This window comes from Meles meles, chromosome 17 (assembly GCF_922984935.1).
Source record: "Meles meles chromosome 17, mMelMel3.1 paternal haplotype, whole genome shotgun sequence".
In the NCBI taxonomy this organism is placed as follows: domain Eukaryota; kingdom Metazoa; phylum Chordata; class Mammalia; order Carnivora; family Mustelidae; genus Meles; species Meles meles.
In genome coordinates, this window is record NC_060082.1 from 3,725,844 (window position 1) to 3,751,097 (window position 25,254).

At 44.6% G+C, this 25,254-nt stretch overlaps 2 protein-coding genes and 1 pseudogene across 2 annotated transcripts; 1 reads left to right on the plus strand and 2 right to left on the minus strand.

The window, feature by feature from the left end:
* Positions 1-220: 220 nt before the first annotated feature.
* LOC123928242 lies at positions 221-1,208 on the minus strand (annotated as a pseudogene).
* Positions 1,209-10,687: 9,479 nt separating this feature from the next.
* LOC123928246 (olfactory receptor 6K6) lies at positions 10,688-12,891 on the plus strand. Its single transcript, XM_045983324.1, has 3 exons — positions 10,688-10,774; positions 11,610-11,787; positions 12,011-12,891. Exons 1-3 carry the CDS (start codon positions 10,688-10,690, stop codon positions 12,889-12,891), a joined length of 1,146 nt encoding a protein of 381 aa, XP_045839280.1.
* A 9,941-nt stretch (positions 12,892-22,832) lies between these two features.
* LOC123928418 (olfactory receptor 6N1) lies at positions 22,833-23,771 on the minus strand. The gene has a single exon (XM_045983570.1). The coding sequence runs from the start codon at positions 23,769-23,771 to the stop codon at positions 22,833-22,835; it is 939 nt and encodes a 312-aa protein (XP_045839526.1).
* Positions 23,772-25,254: the final 1,483 nt, after the last annotated feature.

Sequence of the window (25,254 nt, forward strand, 5' to 3'; positions counted from 1 at the left end):
TCCACTGGTTTGCAGAAGGTAATACTGTCCTGCATGGAGCTACAAAGGGGGAAAGTCCCTATTATGATCTGCAAATGAAACAAGATGGGTGAATCACAGAAGACCTCTCCCATCAGATCAAACAGTAGTTCTTAGTTTAGAAAGTTGGGAAAAAATATCCAAACGGCAGTGCGAAAAGTTAGAAGGTAATTTCAGGAACCAATCTGTTAGCGTGTTAAACTTATAGAGATACTTCTTTAAACAGATGTGTGTGAACTCTCACAGGGGACCAGAGATGTTGGGCCTTTCCTGAAAACAGAGAACTCTCCTGATGGCATCTTTCATGTCCTTGTTCCTCAGACTGTAGATTATCGTGTTGAAAAGGGGGGCGAGGACAGCAAACATTAGGGCAGTGGTCTTGTCCAGTAGAGGTGGGAATGTGATGGAGAAACGCAGGTACATGAGGCCCACGCTACCAAAAACAGCAAGAAAATAGTAATGTGGGCTGCACAGGTGGAGAACGCCTTCTGACGGCTGTCTCCCAAAGGAATCCTCAGGATCACAGCGATGATTCTCAAATATGAAAGGCTGATGATAGACACAGACGTCAAGATGGAAATAGCATGGATCACATCTTCAACCAGAATCACGGACGTGTCTGCACAGGCCAAGCGCAGCACGGGTTCAAAGTCACAGAAGAGTTGATGGATTTGGTTGGGGCCACAGAAGGGAAGAGTGGAAATCCACACCGTCTCTGGCAGCAGCATAAGGAAGCCAAAGAGGCAAGAGCCGGTGGAGAGCTGGATGCACAGCCGAGGGGTCATGATGACTGCGTAGCGGAGGGGGTTGCAGATGGCCACGTACCTGTCAATGGCCATCGCAGTGAGGACCAGGGCTTCTGTGACTCCGAGCGAGTGGAAGAAGTACATCTGCAGGAGGCAGCCAGCGAAAGAGATGGTCTTCTGCTCACTGACCAGGTTGGAGAGCATCTTGGGGATGGTCACTGTGGTGTACCAGATCTCCAGGAAGGAGAACATGCCGATGAAATTGTACATGGGATTGTGGAGACGGGTATCCAACCGGACAGCACAGAAGATCGTGAAATTTCCAACAACAATGAAGACGTAAATAAACAGCAGGGGAACAAAGAGTAAAAGGCTGCCGTTCTCAAACGGAGGGAAATCGGAGAAATAGAACTCGGCCACCGCTGTCTGGTTCTCCTGACCCATGTTTCCAGCAGGTTTGCTGGTCTGTTGATGAATCAAATACAGACAGTCAGAACCCCACCTCCATTCAAGTAACAAATAGAACCTTTCTTTTCAAGCAGCTCAACAGCCTTGACATGAGGTTCATTAAATAAAACAGGTATGTGGGTTGCTTTGCAAACTATAGGGTAGATCCTGTCTAATTTGCAAATACTTATCAGTAATTATATCTTACATGATCGCCTATTCTGTTGGCTAAACAAATAATTTTGTTATTTGGACCTTTAAGTTGGTACGAATTCTTCCAAGTGGCATTTTGGCCATTTTTATTGTGACTTTTGAGACTGTTTACAACCTGCCTTTTGCCATATAGCATAAGGAAAATGTGTTGAATATTAAAACATTAAGTATAAAGATTCATTGGAATATTTATTATAATAGTAAATTAGAAACAACTTAGGTAGGTAGGCGTTTTTACTGTTTGAGATGAGATGTTAGAGGCACAAAATGAGTTGTGAAAAACTGATGCCCTCTGTGGATAAGAATAAGATGATTTAAAGTGGGTGTCTTACACACAGAAGTACTGGTACAGGCTTCCCTCGATCAGAATCCTTACCAACCAAGGAGCAAAAAGATAAAGCCAAATATAATACTATATTTAATCTGCATTAAAATATAACAGCTTAGAGCCATGTGATAGAGCTGTGTGTGCAAATTCATCTTAACCTATACCAAAGAGGAGTAGTTAATAGTTGAAGTATACGAATCTAGAAATCAACCCCTAGGCAAGGTTCGGTGACATTTGAAAGACGCAGCAGCATTTTATACCCAACAGCCGGTTCGGCAAGAGCTTCAAGTATCCACGGCTGTAACCACACCATCGGGTCCACCAAAGAGCACTGACCAGGTCTTCTCCGGAAACTGACATTTGGACCAGGTAATTCTTTGCTGGGGGTGGGGATGAAAGTGAGAAGCTTTCCTGTCCATTGTAGGATATTTAGCAGCAATGCTGACCTCTACCTACAGAGGGATCAGTGGCACAGACCCAGTCACGATCACCAGGATGTCTGTAGAAGTGCCAAATGTCGCCGCAGGGGAGGAGGGAGTAAAATCGCCCCGCTTGAGAACCAGTGGCACACAGAACATTTGAATTCCTCCCCAAAAGTGATAAAATAAAAGTGAGCCAAGCCACCTCTAATGCTTGGAGGGCACAGTAGGTCCATGACTCATTTGTTCTGTGCTCCCCTAAGCAGAATGGGCATCACCTGATGCCCAGCACCAGATCTCCAGCACCTGATCTCCTTGGGATCTGCATGAGCTTCTGCAAACAGCTGTGATGATGTTCTCTGTGCCTGCTTACTCGTAAACAGTGCACATGAGGCTGAATGCTGAGACCTGCCTCCACTGTAGGAAACCACCTAGGGGTGACGTTGTGGGAGACAGACCTCCACATCCGGGTGACAGGAACCACACTGCAGTATGCAAGCCCAGCTGGTCCACAGCACACTTCAAACTTACACAGTGTTAAAAATGCCAATTATATCTCAATTTTTTTTAATTAAAATACATGGGGCACCTGGGTGGCTCAGTGGGTTAAGCCTCTGCCTTCAGCTCAGGTCATGATCTCAGGGTCCTCGGATCAAGTCCCGCATCGGGCTCTCTGCTTGGCAGAGAGCCTGCTTCCCCCCCACCCCCACCCTGCCTGCCTCTCTGCCTACTTGTGATCTCTTTCTGTCAAATAAATAAATAAAATCTTAAAAAAATAAAATTAAAATACATGAATAGAGAAAGCTCCTGATATCAACCAAAAGAGTCGGACAATTGTGAACTGGCAAAAGATATATAAAGTAGATAAAATTCTTTTGAAACCAGAATACCAGAGGATTTAAACAAACATAAAGTCAGCTTGGTATATGACAATCAAATATTTTTAAATTTTTTTTTGTTCTTGCTTTTTATCAATACGTTAGACTACTACATCTGTGTTCAAACAGGAGAAATATGAGACAAAATTTCTGTTTGTTTTTCTTTAGGAAAACTTCTACCTAAAAAAAAAAAAATAGATCCACAAGAAAACATAATGTATGCCTTGATGGTTTCTTGCCTTAATTACTCTTACCTAAACTCATCGTTTTTAAACTTGATTTGTCCTGATTTACCCTCCACCCAGCTTCTGGAATAATCTTTCTTAAATACAAAGCTACCAGCACTGTGTCAGAAAACAGACCTAGAAGTGGACTGCACGGGCTTCCAAACCAAACCTGAACTTCATAGCATGACAAATAATACGGCTGTATATGAGATTTTTCGATCGTGCTGACTCCCATATCTCTTGGTTCTATTACCGCCTGTCTGATGTCCTCACACAACAGAAGTTAACACCGTTCTAACGTTCTCGCTTCTTCCAGCGGCAGTCGGGAGATAAATAGGGAAATTAGCATTGCGCTCAGTGGCCAGTACTTTTAGGAATTAGGAAATCAAAACTCAGAAAAGGAAAAAATTGGCAGGTCTTCAGAAACTTGTGTCTCTCAGAAGGAAAGAACATACACCTAGGAAGGCAATTTGAAGTAGATACTTGGGCCCCGAACCATATCAAACTGGACCCATATATCCTCTGGACGATTCCAGAATTGAGCCCGGAATCTTAACCAGCAAGCTCCACCGTTACAGCTTTGCCTTATCTTAAGAGCATTTCCTGACTTGACTGAACATGATGCAAGCATCCTACATCAGAATTTAACCCAGAAATCAGTGGAGATGAAAAGACTCACAGAGATTATTGCTCAGACAAAATGTAAAGCTGTTTGTTATAGCGGTCAGTAGTCCTGGGACACAAAGCCACCGACCGCCTCATCCCTGTGCCATGGTCTTTCCCCCCACCTCCCATGTCTGCAAAACCTCGATGAGGTTTCCACAGGTCTTCACTAAAAACCAACCGAAAAAGAATTGGGGTCCTGTGGCAGTCTTCCCCAATATATAAACAAAAATGCCACCCGTGCTCCCACTGAAGAACAGAGCTCACCCCTCATCCTATAGCCACCTCTTTCAGAACTTAAGGGGCCACTTCTGTTCCCCAAACATCTTCCTCTCCATTGTTCTGCGGTCCAACAAACAGGACTGTTATAAGAGGAATCACGATGCTGGGTGTCTCAGGAAATCATCCGATGGGAGAAAGGCTTTCTTTAGGATGGTTCTCCCCAGTCCCTGGGAAAGCAACTCCACGTCCCATAGGGTTAATTAGGGAACACTTGTTGCCATGCTTGCCTTCGCGAGGTGGCCCCACCTTCAGGAAGCCAGCTCTGTGAGTCAGGCTAGACCTCAGATAGAAAGAGACACCAGGTTTTCTCTTCTGTTCAAGGGGTGAGAAAATTGGTCCTGTATCGAGTATCTGCTGAGACAGAGGAAGGATAAGGAACAAGAGGAGTCAAGCTAACAAAATGTGGTTTGAAGGCAGAAGGTTTCCTCCACTTTGCAATGAAACAGCAGTTCAGGGACATAGAGCAACTCTGAGGCGCATCACCGAAGACTGTCAACAGCTCCCAGCACAGCTCCACAGAACTTCTCAGAGGGGTCCAGGGGTCACAGCCATTAGCGGTAGTGGCAGGAAGGAGGGCCCCCCATCCACGATGTGTCACATGTTTTGGTGGTCCCCGTGGCGGGTTTCCCCAAAGAGCTAGAAAGGAAAGGGTTTGAGGACAGGCTTTCTTGCCCCAGGAAGGATGTATGAATGAACACATACAAGCTAGCCTTGGAGAGACCTGGGGCGCAACAAGCCCCCCACGTAAAGAGTGGGGGATACAATCAGGAGGATTTATTCCTGCCTCCCTCCCTCCCTTCCCCCTTCCTCCCTCCCTTTTTTCTTGCCTCTCCCTGCCTCCCTCCCACCCTTCCTTCCTCTTTCTTTCTTTCTGTCTGTCTGTCTGTCTTTCTTTCTTTCTTTTTCTTTCTCCTTTTTTAAAAATAAATCTTGACCCTAAAATTAACTTCCAGGTGAGCAATCACAAGATGGTTTTTATCCTTTTACAAGAAGAGATATAAAACAGGTATGAAATGTTAAAAATTGAATGGTCTGGTAGCAATGGATATAAAAAGGAAACAATTTAAAAATGGATTGGGGTTAAAAACAACAACAAAAAACAAAACAAAATCCTGAAAACAGATATACATAGTGGCACAGACTCCACTGACTCAGTGACTAGTTTTTAAGTAGGTGGTGCTTTATTTTATTTTATTTTTAAAGATTTTATTTATTTATTTGACAGAGGAGGACACACAGCGAGAGAAAGACAAGCTGGGAGAGTGGGAGGGGGAGAAGCAGGCTTCCCGCAGAGCAGGGAGCCCCATGTGGGGCCCGATCCCAAGACCATGTGATCATGACCTGAGCCAAAGGCAGATGCTTAATGACTGAGCACCCAGGCACCCCTATTTTATTTTATTTTTATGCAATGCAGTGCTAGTTAAGCACTCGTGGCTCTTTACAATAGAAACCACCTTATTGAGGTGTCCCCCATTAATTATAACAAAATCATCCATTCATTCACCAAATACTTACATGTAAAAAGCTGGTATTTTAAAACAGACCCTTGAAAAGCATTTGAGAAATGGATATATGATTAAATAAATAATTGGATGAAAGATTGAATTAACTAATTTTAAGAATCAGATAGTGAGCCAGTGGGCTGGTCTGCAATCTCTCTCATGCTTCCCTGTTCCACTCTGGTCTCCCTGAGAGCAGCTTCCCAGCAAAGACACATGGCTCCCCACACACCCTGAAGCTCTGGCCTGACGTCCTCTCGGCCGGGGATGTTGCTTTTCCAGTCATCCTACGTCTCTATATGTGTTCAATTCTTCCCCTCTGCCCTCTGCTCGTTCTGCTTATAAATATGCTTGAATGTATGTACCTTAAGATAAATACTCGTCCTGTATTCACGGCTGCTTTCAGGGCCACCACAATGCCTCTATTCTCCCCTTCCTTATTTTCTTTGGCTAATGGTTTACACTTCTAGGCCCATTTTCGCCTGTATTTTTTTTTCCTTTTTTTACCTCTCATTGACATGGACCCATAACCCCAGTGAAGAAATAAAATATGATCAAAAACTTGGAAGGCCACTAACTGCTCCTCAGTCCAGTCCTGTCCCCTCATACGGCCCATCACCACCGACCTGCGTGTCATGTTCATTATTCTGTTAAGCACGTAGGTTGGCTGCCAAGAACAGCAGAGTGTCCAGTTTTGCTTGTTTAACTCTATGTAAATTGAATTATAATTTAGGTATGATTGTACCACTTGCTCATTCACTCAACATATTCTTGAGAATCATTCATGTCAATGCATCTATCTACAACTTTGAAAGAAAATTGCTTTCATCTCATATGAATGTGACACAAATTAGTCATTCATTAGGCACGGACATTTTGTATTATGGAGTATTCGTGTCTTCAACTCTAGGAGAGACTGCCAAGTTTGTTTGTCAAGGTCTGTATCCTGTCAACAAAGCATGGATGTCTACTGTTGCACGTCTTTTCTAACATTTTAAGTGGTCACCTTTGTTGCTGTTTGGTTGTATGTGTAAGTAATATGTTATTGTTTCGATTTGCATCTCCCTGATCATCAGGGAGGCTGAGTGCACAGGTGTGTTTGGTGCATATATTATGTGTATGTGTACAGATCTTTTTCACCTGATTTTTAAAATCATTTTCTTTTTAATTTTCAGGAGCTCTTTATATATTCAGAGTAATATTTGTTTTCAGTTATATAATTTATAAATACAGACTCCTAGTGTGTGGCTTGTCTTTTTCTTTCTTTATTGTACCATTTGGTAAATGGAAATACTAATATACCTGAATTTAATGGTCTTTTCCTTTATTGCTTGTATTTTTCTTGAATTGTTTAAGATTATACCTGAATTTAATGGTCTTTTCCTTTATTGCTTGTATTTTTCTTGAATTGTTTAAGATTATACCTGAATTTAATGGTCTTTTCCTTTATTGCTTGTATTTTTCTTGAATTGTTTAAGATTTCTTTCCTATTTGAAGTGATTAAAAAATATCCTCCCAAATTTTTTTAAAGTGTTACAATTTTGAGAATAAAATGTTTGGGAAAAAATAGGGGAGCCTGGCTGACTCGGTTGGTATACAATGGCACTCTTGGTCTCAGGCTTGTGAGTTTGAGCCTCATCCTCGGTGTAGAGATAACTTAAAAATAAAATCCTAAAAAAAATGAAGTATTAATGTTGACTTTCATGCTATCTATGGAACTGTGGGAATGTATTGAGGTCAGGACAAATTTTATTTTATGTTTCTCATATGCTTCATATGAGGCTCTGGGACCATCAGAAAGGGACAGTCATCAGTCTTTTCTCCACAGACCCAATGTGCCCGCTCCACCCATCGTCCCCCCGGGTTCTGCAGTTCCAGTTCAGCCATCGGCAAAGTTCCACACTGGGCCTGTCTGCTTCTGACTTCCATTAGCTTGTTCCACTGCTCTGTCATAACCTCTGATGGACAGTAGGACAAGCCTTACCATTTTACTCTGCTCCTTCAAAATATGTCTTGTCCCTCACCTTGACACACTCCACTCCCCATAAGGAATTTTGATCGAAGTTGCATTGAAGTAATAGATGTGTGTAGATTTGGCATCTTTCTGTAACTGAAACATTCTACTGATAAGACATCATATCAGCCCATTCACTGAGGTGTTGGATGTTTCCCAACCAGTTAATAAAGTACTGCATTTATGTGTAAGCATCCTTAATAGTGGCTTGTTTTGTTGACATTCAAAATGACTTACTATCATCATCATCATCATCGTTTTTAGAGCAGCAGAAGGAATGGAAGGCAAGTGGAAGTTGAGTGGACCATTGAGAATAAGGCAGTGCTTCCCGAGTGTTCCTTTCCTGAGTGTTTCTGGAGCAGCGTGGTCCCGACGGGTCTGTTCTGACACCCATGGCTTCCCCGCCCCAGGGCCCACCTCTATGCTCCCTGTGACAACCAAGGTTATTTGGGCCACAGGGAGGCCTTTGGGACTTGACCCTGGGGAATATTTAATCACTCTGTAACACTTTCCCCTTAATTTATCCCTCAGAGAGGAGAGCACAATTCACCCCTTTCCTTGAGATCCTGCATCACCTAAGAGAAAGTCCCAGGAAAGGAATTTTCCACTCAAGAAATTCCCCAAAGAGCCTCCTAGACATCAGTATCCTTGTCGGCAAACTGGCAGAGGGGCTGGTCCCTGCAGAGACTCTGAGGAATGTCGCTGTGGTCTCAGGCAAGGTCAGTATGAGAGACTGTTGAGAGGAAGTCCTCCTATGGCTCACCGGCCTCTCCTCCTGCTTTCTCTACTGCTGCCCTCTACTTTCCTCGTATCCTTAACTCCTCCAGACCCAGTCCTCGTTTTCTGGGTAAAGGTTCCTCGATGCGTGGGCTAAAATTTCATAATTTTAGAACTTGATTACATGACTAAAAAATTTAAAAATAATGAGACATGAACTCAAGAAGAGCCATTAGAAGAAACATAGTGCAACTAACTGGTGACTGTCTTCCCAACACTAAAATTTTGTTGAAGCCCAAAGAGTTAAGAATTCCTGGGGAGTCACAGAGAAATTTACTGCTTCCCCTCCCCAGGAGTAAAATCTTTTTTTTTAAAAGATTTTATTTATTTATTTGACAGAGAGAGAGACAGCTAAATAGAGAGCACAAGCGGGGGAAGTGGGAGAAGGAGAAGCAGGCTTCCCGCTGAGCAGAAAGCCCAATACGGACAAGGGGCTCAATCCCCGGACCCTGGGATCACGACCTGATCCAAAGACAGATGCTTAATGACTAAGCCCCCAGGCATCCCAGAGTAAAATCTAATTCTAGTCTCTTTTTACTGTACTATACAACGAATATTTGTAGGGTGAGCTCTTTGGGCACAGCTAATTATCTGTCATTCATCTTAAAAGTGTTCTTTACATGTTTCAGGGGCAAGAATGTTTCATCCACCTTCACGTAGCCCTGGAACCTAGAGCAGTGACTGGCACAGGGAGAGGGCCAATCAATCAGTACGTGAGTGTTATGAACAAAGATGTGACCGATGAGCAATGGCTCAGTCCTCCCAGGGAGAAGGGCCTCGCCATGGGCACAAAGTAGACACTCTTGTTGCCTTTTATGAGCCAATTTGTGCTGAACTTGCTTGCCTTTTCTTATAACCCATAGCCTCCTGGTTTGTCCAGCCACGCCCTCCGTAAGGACCACTCAGCACGATCATTCTCTGTGCTTCAGGTGGAGAAAGGATGGAGACGTGGCTTCTTTAACCGGGGAGCACTCCCATCTCTCTCCTGTCCCCACACAGGCTCTGCCCTTCTGCCAGGCACTGATGCCTCCTTCTCTCCAAAGCCTTCCTACAGTATTAAGGCTTAAGGCAAGAGGCATTTTATAGGAATTCATTTTCCTAATCTGCAGTACATTTATTTTAGCCTGCCTGGGACCTGAAAAAACCAAACCAAACAGAAAATACCTCCACTCTGATTTCACCTTCAGGACAGACAGAGGATAAAGTGGTGTTCGGAGTAGGAAGCAGACAGGATGATTGGTGACTCCTGACCCAAATATCCCACCGTGATACAAAACACAATGGTGGAACTTAAATAAACAACAACAAAAAAATAATAATAGTGGAATTTTAAAGCCTATAGACCAGGCTTCCAGTTTTGTTTTAGACCCCAGAAATGTGTATTTGAACAAGCTTTTTCTCCCCTCTGATTTCAATTTTTCCACTTATAAAACAGTAATAATCTCTCCGTCGCAGGTAGAAATAAATGAGATGAAATACGTAAAGTCTGGTGGCATGACCGTCACCAGGCAACTCTTCACTAAGACTATTTATTCCTTTTGATTCCTCCGTGGAGCTTTCTGTCCACTGCGGAGGTGGACACCACCGATATACAAATACTTAGAGTGTAGGAAACATGTGTTCCACGTCATGAAAGCAGAGAATCCCCAGCACGCGTGCGGGTCAGAGGAGAGAGGGCTCACGTCCAGCCGTGCAGATCACTGAGGGCTGCAGGATGACAGGAGGGTCTGCTGGACACTGGCAACTAGGATTCCAAGAGGAAGACAGCAAGAAAGCAAAAGGAAGGACGACATAAGCAAAAGCAAAGGCACAGGAAATTGACCCTATTTGGCTGAGCTGTGAGTATGTAGAACAACATTCATCTCTGAAATTTGATTGGAACCAGACCAGAGAAGATAACGAGTTTTTTTTTTTTTTTTTTTTTTAGATTTTATTTATTTATTTGACAGACAGAGAGATCACAAGTAGGCAGAGAGGCAGGCAGAGAGAGAGGAGGAAGCAGGCTCCCTGCAGAGCAGAGAGCCCGATGCGGGACTCGATCCCAGTACCCTGAGATCATGACCTGAGCCGAAGGCAGCGGCTTAATCCACTGAGCCACCCAGGCGCCCCAAGATAACGAGTTTTGGGCTAAGATCCGTGGTGCTTATCCTTGAGTCATTTTGAAAAGAACAGGAACATGAAAAGCCATACTTCGGCACATTCGTCTGCAGAGTGCCTTGTTGGAAGTAAGGAAGCCAGCGGAAAAGATGTTAAGAGAGTCAGGGTGAGGGGTAATGCACATCCCTGTCAGGAGCTTTAATTAGCCTCACAAGAAGTCTAGTCGCCTTCCCGTAACAAATAGGTGCTGGTCTGATTTCTGTTGCAGCTGGATTTTGTGACAATTCCCTCCCTAAATAGCCATAGCGAGGTTAGGAGGTTTTTTTTTTTTATTTGATGGCTCTTAGATGCAGCCTAGGAGAGGTGGGATGTGCAAAGTGGCGTGATACGCTTGTCCAACATTCGGTGACCAGGAGGGACAAGGTGGTTGTCGAGAGACTCCTGGGCTGAGCACCTGTCAGTGTCAACCACTGAGAGAGGGGAAGGGGGAGAAACAGAAGAGGGTGAGGGGGTTATTTCCTGACATTGGGGCGTAGCATCTGAGGAGAAACAGGTGTCTCCATGAAACAAACAGAAACAAGGCAGAGATGAAGAGGACCATTCAGCCAGCCCCAGATTAGGGATCGGGACCAGAGAGGATGGGAGACTCACATGAGCCGTCAGTGAGCCCAGGCCTCCTGGCTGCACCTCTGTATTTTTTTTTAAATCACTCTCTGAAGAACAGGAGTGAAAAACAGAAAGAGAGGTACACATTTTGGGGGCACCTGGGTGGCTCAGTGGGTTAAGTGTCTGCCTTCGACTCAGGTCATGATCTCACGGTGCTGGGATCGCGCCTGCATCCGGCTCCCTGCTCCGTGGGGAGCTGCTTCTCCTCTCTCTCTGCTCTGCTCCTGCACTTGTGGTCTCTTGCACACATGCTCTCGCTCTCTCTCACATAAGTAAATAAAATCTTAAAAAGAAAAAAAGGAGGGGGGAAGTACACATTTTAAAGCTAAACACAGAGGGCAGAGAGCGAGGGAAAGAACCAAGAACTTAAAGAAGTGACTGAGCCTGCAGAAAATATTTCCAGAGAATTAATCTCTGGATCACTTTGTGTCTCCTTGGCATCGGTTGGAGATGTTTATAAAAGAGGCATCGAGGGGTCCAAAAGCAAACATTCCAGGTGTTTCTGGCATGGAGGTACGGCTTTGAGATATTCCTAAGTGGCCTGTCTGGGGTCCCAGAGTCAGCGTAGGGAGCTGATCACAGGAAGGAGTGGAGTGGTCTTCAGTGGGCGGTCCCCACTCCCACTGCAGGAGTTTGTCTCCTTTCTTCCCCCCGCAGATGACATGGCTGGTGACCGCTGAGAATCAGACTATGGTGACCGAGTTCCTTTTCTCTGTGTTCCCACCTCTGCATCAAGGCGGCCTCTTGTTCTTTATCCCCCTGCTTCTCGTCTACGCATTTATCGTAACCGGGAACCTGATGATAATCATCGCTGTCCAGCTGCACCCGACCCTGCACACGCCCATGTACTTCTTCATCAGCATCCTGTCTTTCCTGGAGATCTGGTACACCACGACCACCATCCCCAAGATGCTCTCCAGCCTCGTCAGTGAGCAGAAGACCATCTCTCTGGCTGGCTGCCTCCTGCAGATGTACTTCTTCCACTCGCTGGGCATCACGGAGGGCTGCGTCCTGACCGCAATGGCCATTGACAGGTACGTCGCAATCTGCAGCCCTCTCCGTTACCCGACCATCATGACCCCCAAGCTTTGTGTCCAGCTAACCGCCGGGTCCTGCCTCTGTGGCTTCCTCCTCGTGCTCCCTGAGATCGCGTGGATCGCCACCCTGCCTTTCTGCGGCTCCAACCAGATCCAGCAGATCTTCTGTGACTTCGCCCCTGTGCTGAGCTTGGCCTGCACAGACACATCGCTGGTGGTCATCGTGGACGCCATCCATGCAGCGGAGATCCTGGCCTCCTTCCTGGCCATCGCCCTGTCCTACGTGCGGATCATCGTGGTGATTCTGGGGATGCCCTCGGCCGAGGGCCGCCACAAGGCCTTCTCCACGTGCGCCGCCCACCTGGCCGTGTTCCTGCTGTTTTTCGGCAGCGTGTCTGTCATGTATCTGCGATTCTCAGCCTCCTACTCCGTGTTTTGGGACACAGCGACTGCCGTCACCTTTGTCATCCTCGCTCCCTTCCTCAACCCCATTATCTACAGCCTGAGAAACAGGGACATGAAAGACGCTCTCGGCAGGCTTCTCTGCCGTGGGGGGAGGGCCGGCGGGGTCCCCAGGTAGATCCGGAGGCCGGACTCGGAGAAACGTCCCCAAGCTCAGCATTTCATTTCCTGACTTGTTCTAGAGCATGGTCTATTTCCGTCGTAGAAATAGAGTACTGCTCGCCCTAGTATTACGCAGGAACCAAAACTGCCCTGTCCAGGTCGGGGGTGGCAACGCCCTGCCCGTTTGCGCTGACGCCCTGCTGTGTTTGCCGCCGCGCGGCACGGCTTCCTCCTCGCCCCCCAGCTGGGCTCCTGCCCTTGTCCTCTGCAGCCCCACATGCCACACGCAGGTGAGGCCAGACAGCAGGACGGAAGGGACGTGAAAAACATTGTAGTTCTGACAGTTGCTACTGTCACGTTGTCCCCAGTCCTCTCTCTCTTCCTGACTCCCCCAGCTGCTCAGCACCCTGCGTGAATAAAAAATGTCCTGACTCTAAAGAGAAACCATGTCCATCTTCAGCTTATTTAACCCATAAACTCACATCAGCCTCTGTGCCCTGATCACACACACCAGGCGTGATAGAATTTGAAGCCCGGTGACATACAAACGAGGAGTGGGAACAGTCCCCTCGGCTTCTTCAGCAATCTGCCATCCGAAATATCCTCACTCGGATGAGTCCTCTTTAAATTTTTAATATCCTAAAGTGATTAGGTCAGAAATCATCATTATTGACACATTAGAACTGACGCCCAGAGAAGTTTACTGACGTCCCCAAGGTCACACAAGAGCTTAGCGACCCAGCCAGTCCCGACCTCAGGGCTCTCCTTCACCCTCTGGCCCCCGGTAAATACATAGTTTTGTCTGATGTATTTGGTGTTCAAGAAATGAAATCAGACCCCGGGCGCCTGGGTCGTTCCATCAGTCAGGTGTCCAACTCTTGTTTTTCCTCAGCTCATGATCTCAGGTTCACCGGATCGAGCCCCACGTCGCGCTCTGTGCTCAGGGAGTCTGCCTGGGATTCTTCCCCTCTGCCCTCGCCCCCGCTCACGCTCTCTCTTTTTCTCTCTCAAAGAAAAAATAAGTCATTTTAAAAAGAAAAAAAAAAGTTGGGGCTCCTGGGTGGCTCAGTGGGTTGAGCCTCTGCCTTCGACTCAGGTCATGATGTCAGGGTTCTGGGATCGAGCCCTGCATCGGGCTCTCTGCTCAGCGGGGAGCCTGCTTCCCCCTCTCTCTCTGCCTGCCTCTCTGCCTACTTGTGATCTCTCTCTGTCAAATAAAATATTAAAAAAAAGAAGAAATGAAATTATACCAACATTTTCCCCAAAAAGTTTCAGGAAACCCACCAGTCTCCGACGAGCTCTAGGAGTCATTGACTCCATCCTCCTCGAGCTTCCGGCCCTCACTGGGGGACTGCGGCATCCCGGAAACACTCTCATTCAGACCAGAGTTTAGACCTTGCTTTGCCACTACGTTGTGCTGTTTCTGTATCTGTAAAACCTTCAGCTGGATCAGATCAGCGGCTCCCCCAAACCTACTGGTCGCCGGAACATAAGGGTTAGAGAATCTGAAAGGGAAGCCGACACGTGAACCTGACTTCTGGAAAGCTGACCGAACCTTCTGAGCAGGCTCAGTGCAGAGAGCAGCTGCATTAGACGGTCGTTAAGATCGTCACCAGCCCTGGGGCCCTTTGATATTTATAAGGGTTGACATTTTAATAACATCTGAGCTTGGAGCGAGTACCTTACCTGTCCCGTCTCATTTACACTCACAACACTCCTGTGGAAGCAATGTTAGCCCCAATTGCTCCAAATGAGAAATGCAATGCACAGAATTTCAATAACTGGTCCCAGGGCACGGGGTTCATGATTAGGAATCCAGGGCAGAAACACAATCCCGTCTACTCCCAGAGCTGGGACCTGGTCACCGAGACCCGTGCCCGCTGCATGGAGCTATCATCCTAAAATCAGTCGCAAAACCCAGGAGAAGCTCCAGAGGAAACATGGTCACTAATTATTACACAGGAAGTTCTGAAAGGGTTTGCTTCTCCTGATTTCAAGATTGAGTCATTTTGGAGACTAAACAGCATCCTTCTAAAGAATGAATGGGTCAACCAGGAAATTAAAGAAGAATTGAGTAGCAATTCTATGTCAGGCCCTGTGTTAGGGGCCAAGGATTCACTTAGCAACCGTCACACCGGTGGTGTGGCCTTTGGGGACCTGGAAGTCCAGCGAGTCATTAGCTGCTCTTAATAAGAATGTCATTGTCCATTGAATTTGCTGGTTTTCTCGGCACAAAATGCAATGGTCCCTGTGCACTCACTGTTCCCAGCTGCTACGTGACTTTATGTGACTTTATTTCCTTTGAACCTTCCCCGATGTGCTATTTGTGTAACACACATCTTAGATTGCTCACCTTCTTGTGTATTTTCCCTCAACTCTGCACATTGATTCTTTTCACGAGGACATCCTAACCTTTAGGATTAAAGCTCGGGGTGGTTATTTTTGCCCATGCTGTCCCTACTTGCCAACATTACTTTGAATTACTTGAAGCTTCAAGAAAGACCCCTCACACTGATATCACTCCCACTGGTGTCAGGACCAACATGGGCCCTTGTTTGGACATGACCTGATTTCTGTCTTTCTGCTTCTCTCTGGTTTCCTGCTTGCTGCACCCCCCCCCCACCTCCTATGGGATTAAGGGCACAGAGACAGCAGGAAGATGGTTCCCTCATCCTTAACACCACAGCCTTTGGCACGGGGTTCTGTCGACGGGCGGCCGACCAGCCAAGCTTTGTTCTTGACGTGTGGACCAACTAGTCTTACGGGTGGATGGATGCCTGTAAGAGCAGAGGCAACAGAGGAAGGGCCTTGGTGACAATGACAGGCAGTTCCCGTATCCGCCCAAGGGAGCAGAAGGAGAAGCAGCACAGGAGGGAGAGTCTATCGTCTGTGGGGAGACCGGATCCAAAGGAGCCAGGCTAAGCTGATAATTCCATGCCTAAAATATTTTAAAATACTAATTATTATTTAATCCTTTTGTTACTTTTATTATTACTTTATTATTGTTCTAAAAATTACTTCCAGGGTCCTCGTGTGGTACAACTCCAGGGGATACCACTCAATCTTTTTGCTTTCTAGGATCCCAGTAGCAAATGCTGCATCCCCTGGGTTTCACAGGGTCAAAAGTGATCATTGTTGTATGATTTTTGGCACGAAACAGAAAAGCGCCTTTCAAGTGTAGATAACAGTCAGTCCTGTTTAGGACATAAGGTGTTTCCCATGTTGGACACTTACCATCTTTCATAAGACAGAGTTCTTTTGATTTTGGAAGTGGGAAATGATCAGATTTAAAACTAAATCCCTTAGCAAAAGAGTGGGATATTCATAGGGTGTGGGATGAAACATTGCTGCCCTGAGACCAGGATAGGAGAGTCTCATCCCCTCCAACACGGTTGAAACCCCAGGGAAAAGATCAGATTTAAAACTAAATCCCTTAGCAAAAGAGTGGGATATTCATAGGGCGTGGGATGAAACATTGCTGCCCTGAGACCAGGATAGGAGAGTCTCATCCCCTCCAACACGGTTGAAACCCCAGGGAAAAAAGCACCAAGCCTGCTTCAGGCACATGGGCTGACCGTGCAGATCCCTGGTTTGGGTCAGTTTCACAGGTGATATCCCTCAGCTGCGTGCATACGTTTTCTATGAAAAAAAAAATAAATGTTTTATTCTTTGTTTTGCTACACTAAATCTCCTTCCATGTATCTTACATCTTTGAACTAAACAACTTCCATGTTTGGCAAAGTATAATAATTATGAAGATAACAGTTATTTTGATGCATTTTTCTCCTTTAAAAAATCTCTTTCCAACCCATCCTCTTCATCCACCTGAAATCATTATGTTCATAGAAAGTAGTCACTAAAATATCTGTATTTCTTTTTTCAAAATATCTTATTTATTTATTTGACAGAGAGAAATCACAAGTAGGCAGAGAGGCAGGCAGAGAGAAAGGGAAGCAGGCTCCTTGCTGAGCAGAGAGCCTGATGCAGGGCCCGATCCCAGGACCCCAGGATCATGACCTGAGCCGAAGGCAGAGGCTTTAACCCACTGAGCCACCCAGGCATCCCTAAGATATCTATATTTCAAAGTAGAATTTCTTTACAAGCTATGGCAACTCTATAAATGCTTTATACGTATGTGTATTTCCTCTAAATGTTTGGTATGTGGGACCTATTTATATACACACATGTACACATGGAATTTTATAACTATGTATATATATATAACTTGTATATTATATTTGTGTATATAACTTATATGTTACATATCACTAAAGCTTAATTATATAGCTTTAGTTTAATTTTTCCATATCCTTACTTATTATTTCCTGGTATAATTATTTCCACTTCTTTCGGAGAGATGTCAAAAAGCTTTAGTTTCCTCCCATATTTTTGTCATTTTTTTATATGCTTCGAAGCTATGTTGTTAAATATGACCCAGATAAGAATGTTATGTTTGGGGTGGAATTTTCCTTATCATATCTTAAGAGTTCCTTTCAATATTGCTGCTAATATGTCTTTGTCATAAATTCTATTTTGTTATTAATATCGCTGCACCAAACATTTTCACCACCTTTCCTTCCATACTTTGTCTCTATGTGTTTGTACATTTAGATCAATTCTCTTATAAGCCGCAAACAGCTAGATAGATAGACCTAGTATGATAATCTTTCTATTATAATAGGTGAGCTAAGCCATTTACATGTTTTGTGGTCTAAATAGGTTTGGAACTGTTTCTACTAAAATACTTGTGCTTCCTCTTTATTCATTTCTCTCAAAATTTTTGTTTCCTTTCTTTTTCCAGTTGAATTGATAGAATTTCTTATATTTTTCACTACAAACCTTTTTCTCTGCTAGTTTGAAATACAGATAATAATTCTCCTTTTAATGATTATTCTTTTTCCTTATTTAGTTATTTCAAAGATAGATTTAATTATTATTTAAGAAAGAGAAAAAAGAGAGGGCACCTGGATGGCTCAGTGGGTTAAGCCTCTGCCTTCTGATCGGGTCATGATCTCAGGGTCCTGGGATGGAGCCCTGCATCGGGCTCTCTGCTCAGCAGGGAGCCTGCTTCCTCCTCTCTCTCTCTCTCTGCCTGCCTCTCTGCCTGCTTGTGATCTCTGTCTGTCAAATAAATAAATAAAATCTTAAAAAAAAAAAAAGAAAGAAAGAAAGAGAAAGAGAACCTGCAAGTTGGGGGAGGGACAGAGAGAGAGGGAGAGAACCTCAAGCAGACGCCACGTTGAGCAGGGAACCTACCATAGGACTCCAGCCCACAACCCTGAGATCATGACCAGATCCTAAAAATGAAGAGTCAGACACTTAATGGGCAGAGCCACTCAGGCGCCTTTTTTTTAATGTTTTATTATGCAACATTTGCAAATATTCATGAAAGTATAGAATATATTAAGCCCATAGATCTCAACTAATAATATATAAGATTCTGTCATTTTTACCTCATCTCCTTTTTAAAAAGATATTTTTTTAATTTTATTTATTTATTTGATGCAGTGACAGAGTGAGAGAGTGCAAGCAGGAGAGCTGCAGGCAGAGGGAGAGGGACAAGCAAGCTCCCTGCTGAGCTGGGAGTCCAACACGGGGGTCCATCCAAGGACCCTGGGATCATGACCTGAACCAAAGACAGACACTTAACCAACTGAGTCACGCAGGTACCCCAAAAAATCTTAAAATAAATCCCAAAGATGTTGACATTTCCTCCTATACATATTTTCTTCACTAACCACAATACACTGTCACATTCTAAAGATTCAATCATTTCTCAATAGCGCATGATACCCGGTCCATAGTCGAGGGCCTCCATCCACCCCATAATTTATGTCCTTTCACATTTGGTTTATTTGGATCAAGATGCATGTGACTTTGGTCGTTGGGTCTTCAAAGTTTTTTTTTTTCCCCCTTTTATTTATTTTTTCAGCGTAACAGTATTCATTCTTTTTGCACAACACCCAGTGCTCCATGCAAAACATGCCCTCCCCATTACCCACCACCTGTTCCCCCAACCTCCCACCCCTGACCCTTCAAAACCCTCAGGTTGTTTTTCAGAGTCCATAGTCTCTTATGGTTCGCCTCCCCTTCCAAATTTTTTTTTTAATAAACATATAATGTATTTTTATCCCCAGGGGTACAGGTCTGTGAATCGCCAGGTTTACACACTTCACAGCACTCATGATAGCACTTACCCTCCCCAATGTCCATAGCCCCCTCCCCCTCTCCAGGTTCAACCCCTTTCAAAGTCTTTTTTAATTTAAAACAGTCCTTACTCACCCTCCACCCCTTACCACTTCCCCACTTCATGTATCTCTCTTTCCTGTCTCCTTAAATCTAAAAATCATGTTTCAAGGCATCTGCCCTGTGGAGACATCCAGAACAAAGTCCAGTCAACAAGCCAGTGGACAGTGTGGCCATGTTCCCATGAGACTGTGTTCATGCACCTGTTAAGCTCTGAGTTCCCATCAAACTCCAGCCAGGACACTGCAGTCAGTTTTAAAGCAAATATTTATCAAGTTAGCCAAACTTCAACCCTACTTTTTAAAACAGCTTTAATTGAGATGCAGTTTACAAGCCATACAGTTCACCCATTTAAAGTGTGCAATAGAAGGGCTTTTAATATATTAACAGATGCCTGCAACTACCCCCACATTCAACTTCAGAACTTTTTAAACACTCAAAAAGAAACTCTGTATCTTTATTTTCTTTTTTGGGGTTACAGCATTCTTTTCAAATTTTATTTAAATTCAAATTGGTTAACATATCAGTGCATTATTATTTTCAGGGATAGAATTCACAGATTCATCAGAAACACTGTATCCTTTAGCCGTCCCCACTCCCTACCCAGGGCCCCGCCACACACATTTCCTCCACTAATCCAGTTTTTGTTGTATAGATTTTTCTATTCCAGATACTGTGTATGAGTGACATCACAGGGTACATGGCTTTTTTTGTGTCTGCCCTCTTTCATGTAGAACAATACTTGCAAGGTTCATCCATGCGTGGTAGGTATGAGGACCCCATTGCTTGTTCTGCATGAATATACTCCAGTGTTTGGGTAGGTACACGTTTAGTTCATTTGGTTCTCCATCCGTGGACCTCTGGATGTTCTCTATGTTTTAGCTACGATGAGTAACGCTGCCATCCATACTCATGGACAAGTATTTGTATGGACATATACTTTCATTTCTCTTGGATATACACCTAGGAGTGCAATTGTTGGGCCATGTGACAACTCTACGTTTAATCTTTTGAGGACATGCCAGCCTGTCTTCCAAAGTGGCTGCATTGTTTTGCATTAAACATAGGGTCCAGGTTCCCTGCCACCACCACCACCGGCATATGTGAGTATTGGGCCCCGTGATGCTAGCCATCCCATGGCGTGTGAAGTGCAGTCTCACTGTGCAAGGCACCTTGACTTGCATCTCCCCAACAACTAAAGATGCTGACCATCTCCACACGTGCTTATTGGCCACTTGCATATCTTCTTTGGATAAGTGTATGCTCAGATCCTTTGTTCATTTTCAATTGTGTTATTTGCATTTTTATTATTGAGCTGTAAGAGTGCTTTATATATGATAGCTGCAAGTCCCTTATCAGATACAGGGTTAGCAAATAATTTATCTTATTCTGTGAGTTGTCCTCTGCAAGTGTTCAGATTCCAGTGCCCCGGCTGCCATGGTCTGCTTGTTTCCAGACCCATAACCTAGCGATCAGCAGTTTTAACTGGTACTTCCATCTTTTTTCTACTTTTTCCTGTGCTTTCTGGGCCCTTTTAAAGACAAGAGGGACCCAGCTGGGAGGCTAAAGCTTTTGTTTTCTTAATCAGAGTCCCTGGCTGACTTGTTCTATAGTGTTGACAAGTTGTTCCACCTCCCTGGGTTTAAATGTCCGATTTAATGAAATAGATACAATCATTGCTTTCATAAAATAGCTGATTCTGATGTATCCTTTAGTTTTCAGCTTCAGTGTAATTTCCTCCGGAAAGAGGGGTGTGTGTGTGTGTGTGTGTGTGTGTGTTTTATTACTAATTACCACAATTTTTATTAACTAGTTGTAACTAAGTATAAATTAATTACAATGTTAATATCTGTATTCTCAATTCTTCCCAACCAGCTTGAGGGCAGGAACTGAACAGAGTTTATTGTGTTCATCCTTTTATGTGGCCTTAATATGGCGCCAGAGACAGTTAGAGCTGAACAAACTTGTGCTTACTGGACTGGGTGGGTGGATGTGTGTCTTTAAGGGGGTTGCAACAGAAACACTTGAGGATTTCCGTAGAAAGTTCTATAGAATTGCAAGTTTTCTTACATCCAGTGTTTGATTCTCGACTCATAGTAGATATTCAGATGCATAATAAACCGTAATACCAGCTAATAATGAAATAACCACATTTCTCCTATGTAAGCTATAGGATTATTTTTCACATATTTTCATATGTTTAAGGAAATAATTAGCTTGAAACAGAATAAAGAAGCAATCCAAAGGAAAGAGTAATCTTATCCTGGCTTGACTCCTGCACTCTCACTGGGAATGCATGTCAAGACCACCGAGACTAACTCGCGCAACTGGCCAGAACCCCAGGGCCACCAGCTGGCTCAGCTCTCGCACACGCCCTCTAAGTCCTTTACTCCTTTCCTCTAGGGAGCAGTATCGGGAATTTTTTTGCATATTTTTTGCATAATTACATTTTCCTGGATGTTGTTCTAAGGCTCAGTGTAATGAGAGGTTTGGGGCAGATTAAAATGTATATCTATATCTATATCTACATCTAGATATAGATATAGATATATCTATATCTACATCTAGATATAGATATAGATATATCTATATCTACATCTAGATATAGATATATCTATATCTACATCTACATCTAGATATAGATATAGATATATCTACATCTACATCTAGATATAGATATAGATATATCTATATCTACATCTAGATATAGATATAGATATATCTATATCTACATCTAGATATAGATATAGATATAGATATATCTATATCTACATCTAGATATAGATATAGATATAGATATATAATCTTTTTGCCATCAGTTACATGCCAGACACTTTGTGCTGTATAGACCTTAACACTAATTCTTTTTTTTTTAATATTTTATTTATTTATTTATTGGACAAACAGAGATCACAAGTAGGCAGAGAGGCAGGCAGAGAGAGAGAGAAGCAGGCTCCTTGCTGAGCAGAGAGCCCGATGCAGGGCTCGATCCCAGGACCCTGGGGTCATGACCTGAGCCTAAGGCAGAGGCTTAACCCACTGACCCACCCAGGCACCCCGACCTTAACATAATTCTTAAAACAATCTTCAAGAAAATATTTGTAACAGATGGTGAAATTAAGAGTGAGATTTTGAGTGACTTTCTGAAGGTTATGTAATCAATAAGTAACCGAATGAACTAGGATCTAAACGCAGATGTACGTTGTTGGAATGCTTTCCTCTACTATGATGGTGTTTTCCATTTTAACACATAAACAATCAGTATACATGAAATACCATTTAAGGGTAAGTGATACAAGGAAAACCAGTTGTTTTTGTTCCAAAATTTATTTCACAAATATTATTGTTTAGAATATGACTAAATGTGTGTATATTAAATATACAACAAATTTACTGTGTGTGTGTGTGTGTGTGTGTGTGTGTATACATTCATAGTAGTTAGGGCACATAGCTGACAAAAATCCCATATGTGCCATACAAACATCTGAGATTTGAAAATCGCCACGCTATACCGTCTTCCTGTCTGGCCGCTAGCTGCGTGTGGCTCCAGCAGACAGAATGCTTGTGTTGGCACTGGAAACCAGACCGTCCTTGCCTCAGCTCTGCATCCTGTGCAGAAAAGCTCTCAAGGCTCAACTTCTCATTGGTGGTGACTGAAGACCCCCAGCGTCACCATATGTCAGCCTCCCACGTGGCCTGCCCGGCCCACCTTCATCCCAGTATCCCTGACCTTGTTAACTGCCTCCTGACGGCCTCCTTGATATCCTTGTTGCGAAAGCTGTAGATGAAGGGGTTGAGGAAGGGCGTGAGCACCGAGTAGACCACAGCCAGGGCACGGTCGTAGTCCAGGGAGTAGCTCTTCTTCAGCCGCACATACATGAAGAGGATGCTGCCGTAGAAGATGAGAACCACGGTCAGGTGGGAGGCGCAGGTGGAGAAGGCCTTCCTCTTGCCCGCAGCTGAAGGGATGCTGAGGACTGTGTGGATGATCTGGGCGTAGGAGCTGAGGATCAGCAGGAAGGTGGCCAGGATCTTGCAGGAGTTGATAACGAAGTCCACGAGGACGTTGATGGAAGTGTCCGTACAAGCCAAGCTCAGCACAGGAGGGAAATCACAAAAGATGTGCTGAATGCGATTGGGGCCGCAGAAAGGGAGACGGGACACTAAGGAAATTTCAGCCACCGGCCCAGCCAGCCCTCCCAACCAACAGCCAACAGCAATCTTGGCACAGAGTTCTGGGGTCATGAGGGTGGGGTAGTGGAGGGGCCGGCAGATGGCTAAGTACCTGTCATAAGCCATAGCTGTGAGGAGATAGCACTCAGCAGCCCCAAGAGAGTGAAAGAAATAGATTTGCAGGAGGCATCCGGAGAAAGAAATGGTCTTCTCCACACTGAGCAGGTTCGACAGCATCTTGGGGATGGTGGCCGCGGTGTAGCCGAGCTCCAGCAGGGAGAGAGTGCTGAGAAAGTGGTACATGGGTGTGTGGAGACGGGAGTCCAGGCGTACCACCAGGAATATCAGCAGGTTTCCCAGGACGGTGATGAGGTAGATTAGAAGCAACAAGACGAAGAGGTACTCCTGGACCCCCTGAAGATGGGGAAAGCCCAGGATGATGAACTCTGTCACCTGGCTCCAGTTCCCAGGGTCCATGGCTCTCAAGTCATGTCCCTAGATGTGAGGCATGGCAGGACTAGGAAGAATGAGCAGATGTGAGCAAGAAGCCCCCACCCCTGCAGAGTACAGTGCTTCCAGCTAAGTCTTTCAGAGGCTAGAGAATAGATCCTGCCAGCCTCCTTCAGTGTCCACACTTGTCATCATACTTTAAGCCCTCTGGTCTCACAGCTCATTTTGTGGTCCCCATAATCCACTCTGTAACCCAATTATCTTGCTTAATGGAAACCATATAGGTTTTAGAAACTTAAATATTCCTCATCGAGGGTTTTTCTTATTACTTATCTACATTCCTTGTCTTAGGTATAAACCAACACGGATAAAATATTGGTCATGTACTGGACCAAGATTACAGCACTTCAATTGCATATTTTTATTTGTAATTTCAACTGATTTTCTTCTTCAACTTCTGGATACCAAAGAATCTGCCCTTCCACCCTGGGCCCTCTCCCTCGTCCTAATGGAGACCCAGATCTAGCAGCACCTCCAGGAGTGTGGAGGTCAGAGTTTCAGTCTTCTGGACACTGACATGAATCTCAGTCAATGCAAAAAGGGGTAGAGCAAATCTGTGAGTCACAGAAAACAAAGAGGCAAATCTATCTCTTTGCATTTCTGTTCCACACTGTGGCCACTTCCCTCTACTCTCCGCCTCGACCGACCTCAGGCACACTTTATTGCTTCACAGATGGTAAATATTTACATGGTACGGTGAGGTCAATGTAATAAAGATTTATTGAATGTTTTTTGTATTGGAAGCCTTATTCTTAGAACAGGAGCTAAACAGATAAGTGGTAGAAGGGAATTGAAGTCAGGAAACGAATATTCTCATAGAGAACATAGAGAAGCAACTAATTTCCAACCGTGTGTGTGTTGGGACATTCTCTCATCACAGAAACACGCTCCTATTCTCACTTACTCAACAATTAAACAACACCCCCCCCCCAAATTCCTTCCCCTGACTCACTTATCCCACAGCCACCAGTCTGTTTCCTCCCCATTCCCTCAACAACGTTCCCCTGAGGATCCAGCTTTCTCTTTAAACCATTGCAGTCAGACCCTTGGCGCTGCCCCTCCTCACTCACACCAGTTACGTAAGAGCCACCAATTCCAGTTCCTTGGGTTGCCTGTACTGTCGGCCAGCCCTGACCAGGGACTCGGTACTGCCCCATGATACACTCTCCTCGTTGGTTCTCCGGGTGCCGTCCTCCAGAGTCTTCCTACCAGAGTCATCACTCCTCAGTCGCCCTTGCCAGTTCTTTCTCTCTGCCTTACCTTTCTACCTCACAGAGCTCAGTGTTGATTCTCCCTTCTTCTTTGTTTCATAAACTCACTGCTTTGTCAATGCCATCCAATGTCCTGGCCGAAAGCACCAAATAGGCTGAAGACTTTCCAAATCAATTCTCAGCCAACACTGTGTCCCAAATTCCAGACTCAACACCCTGGTTCCACCTCCCTTGGGACG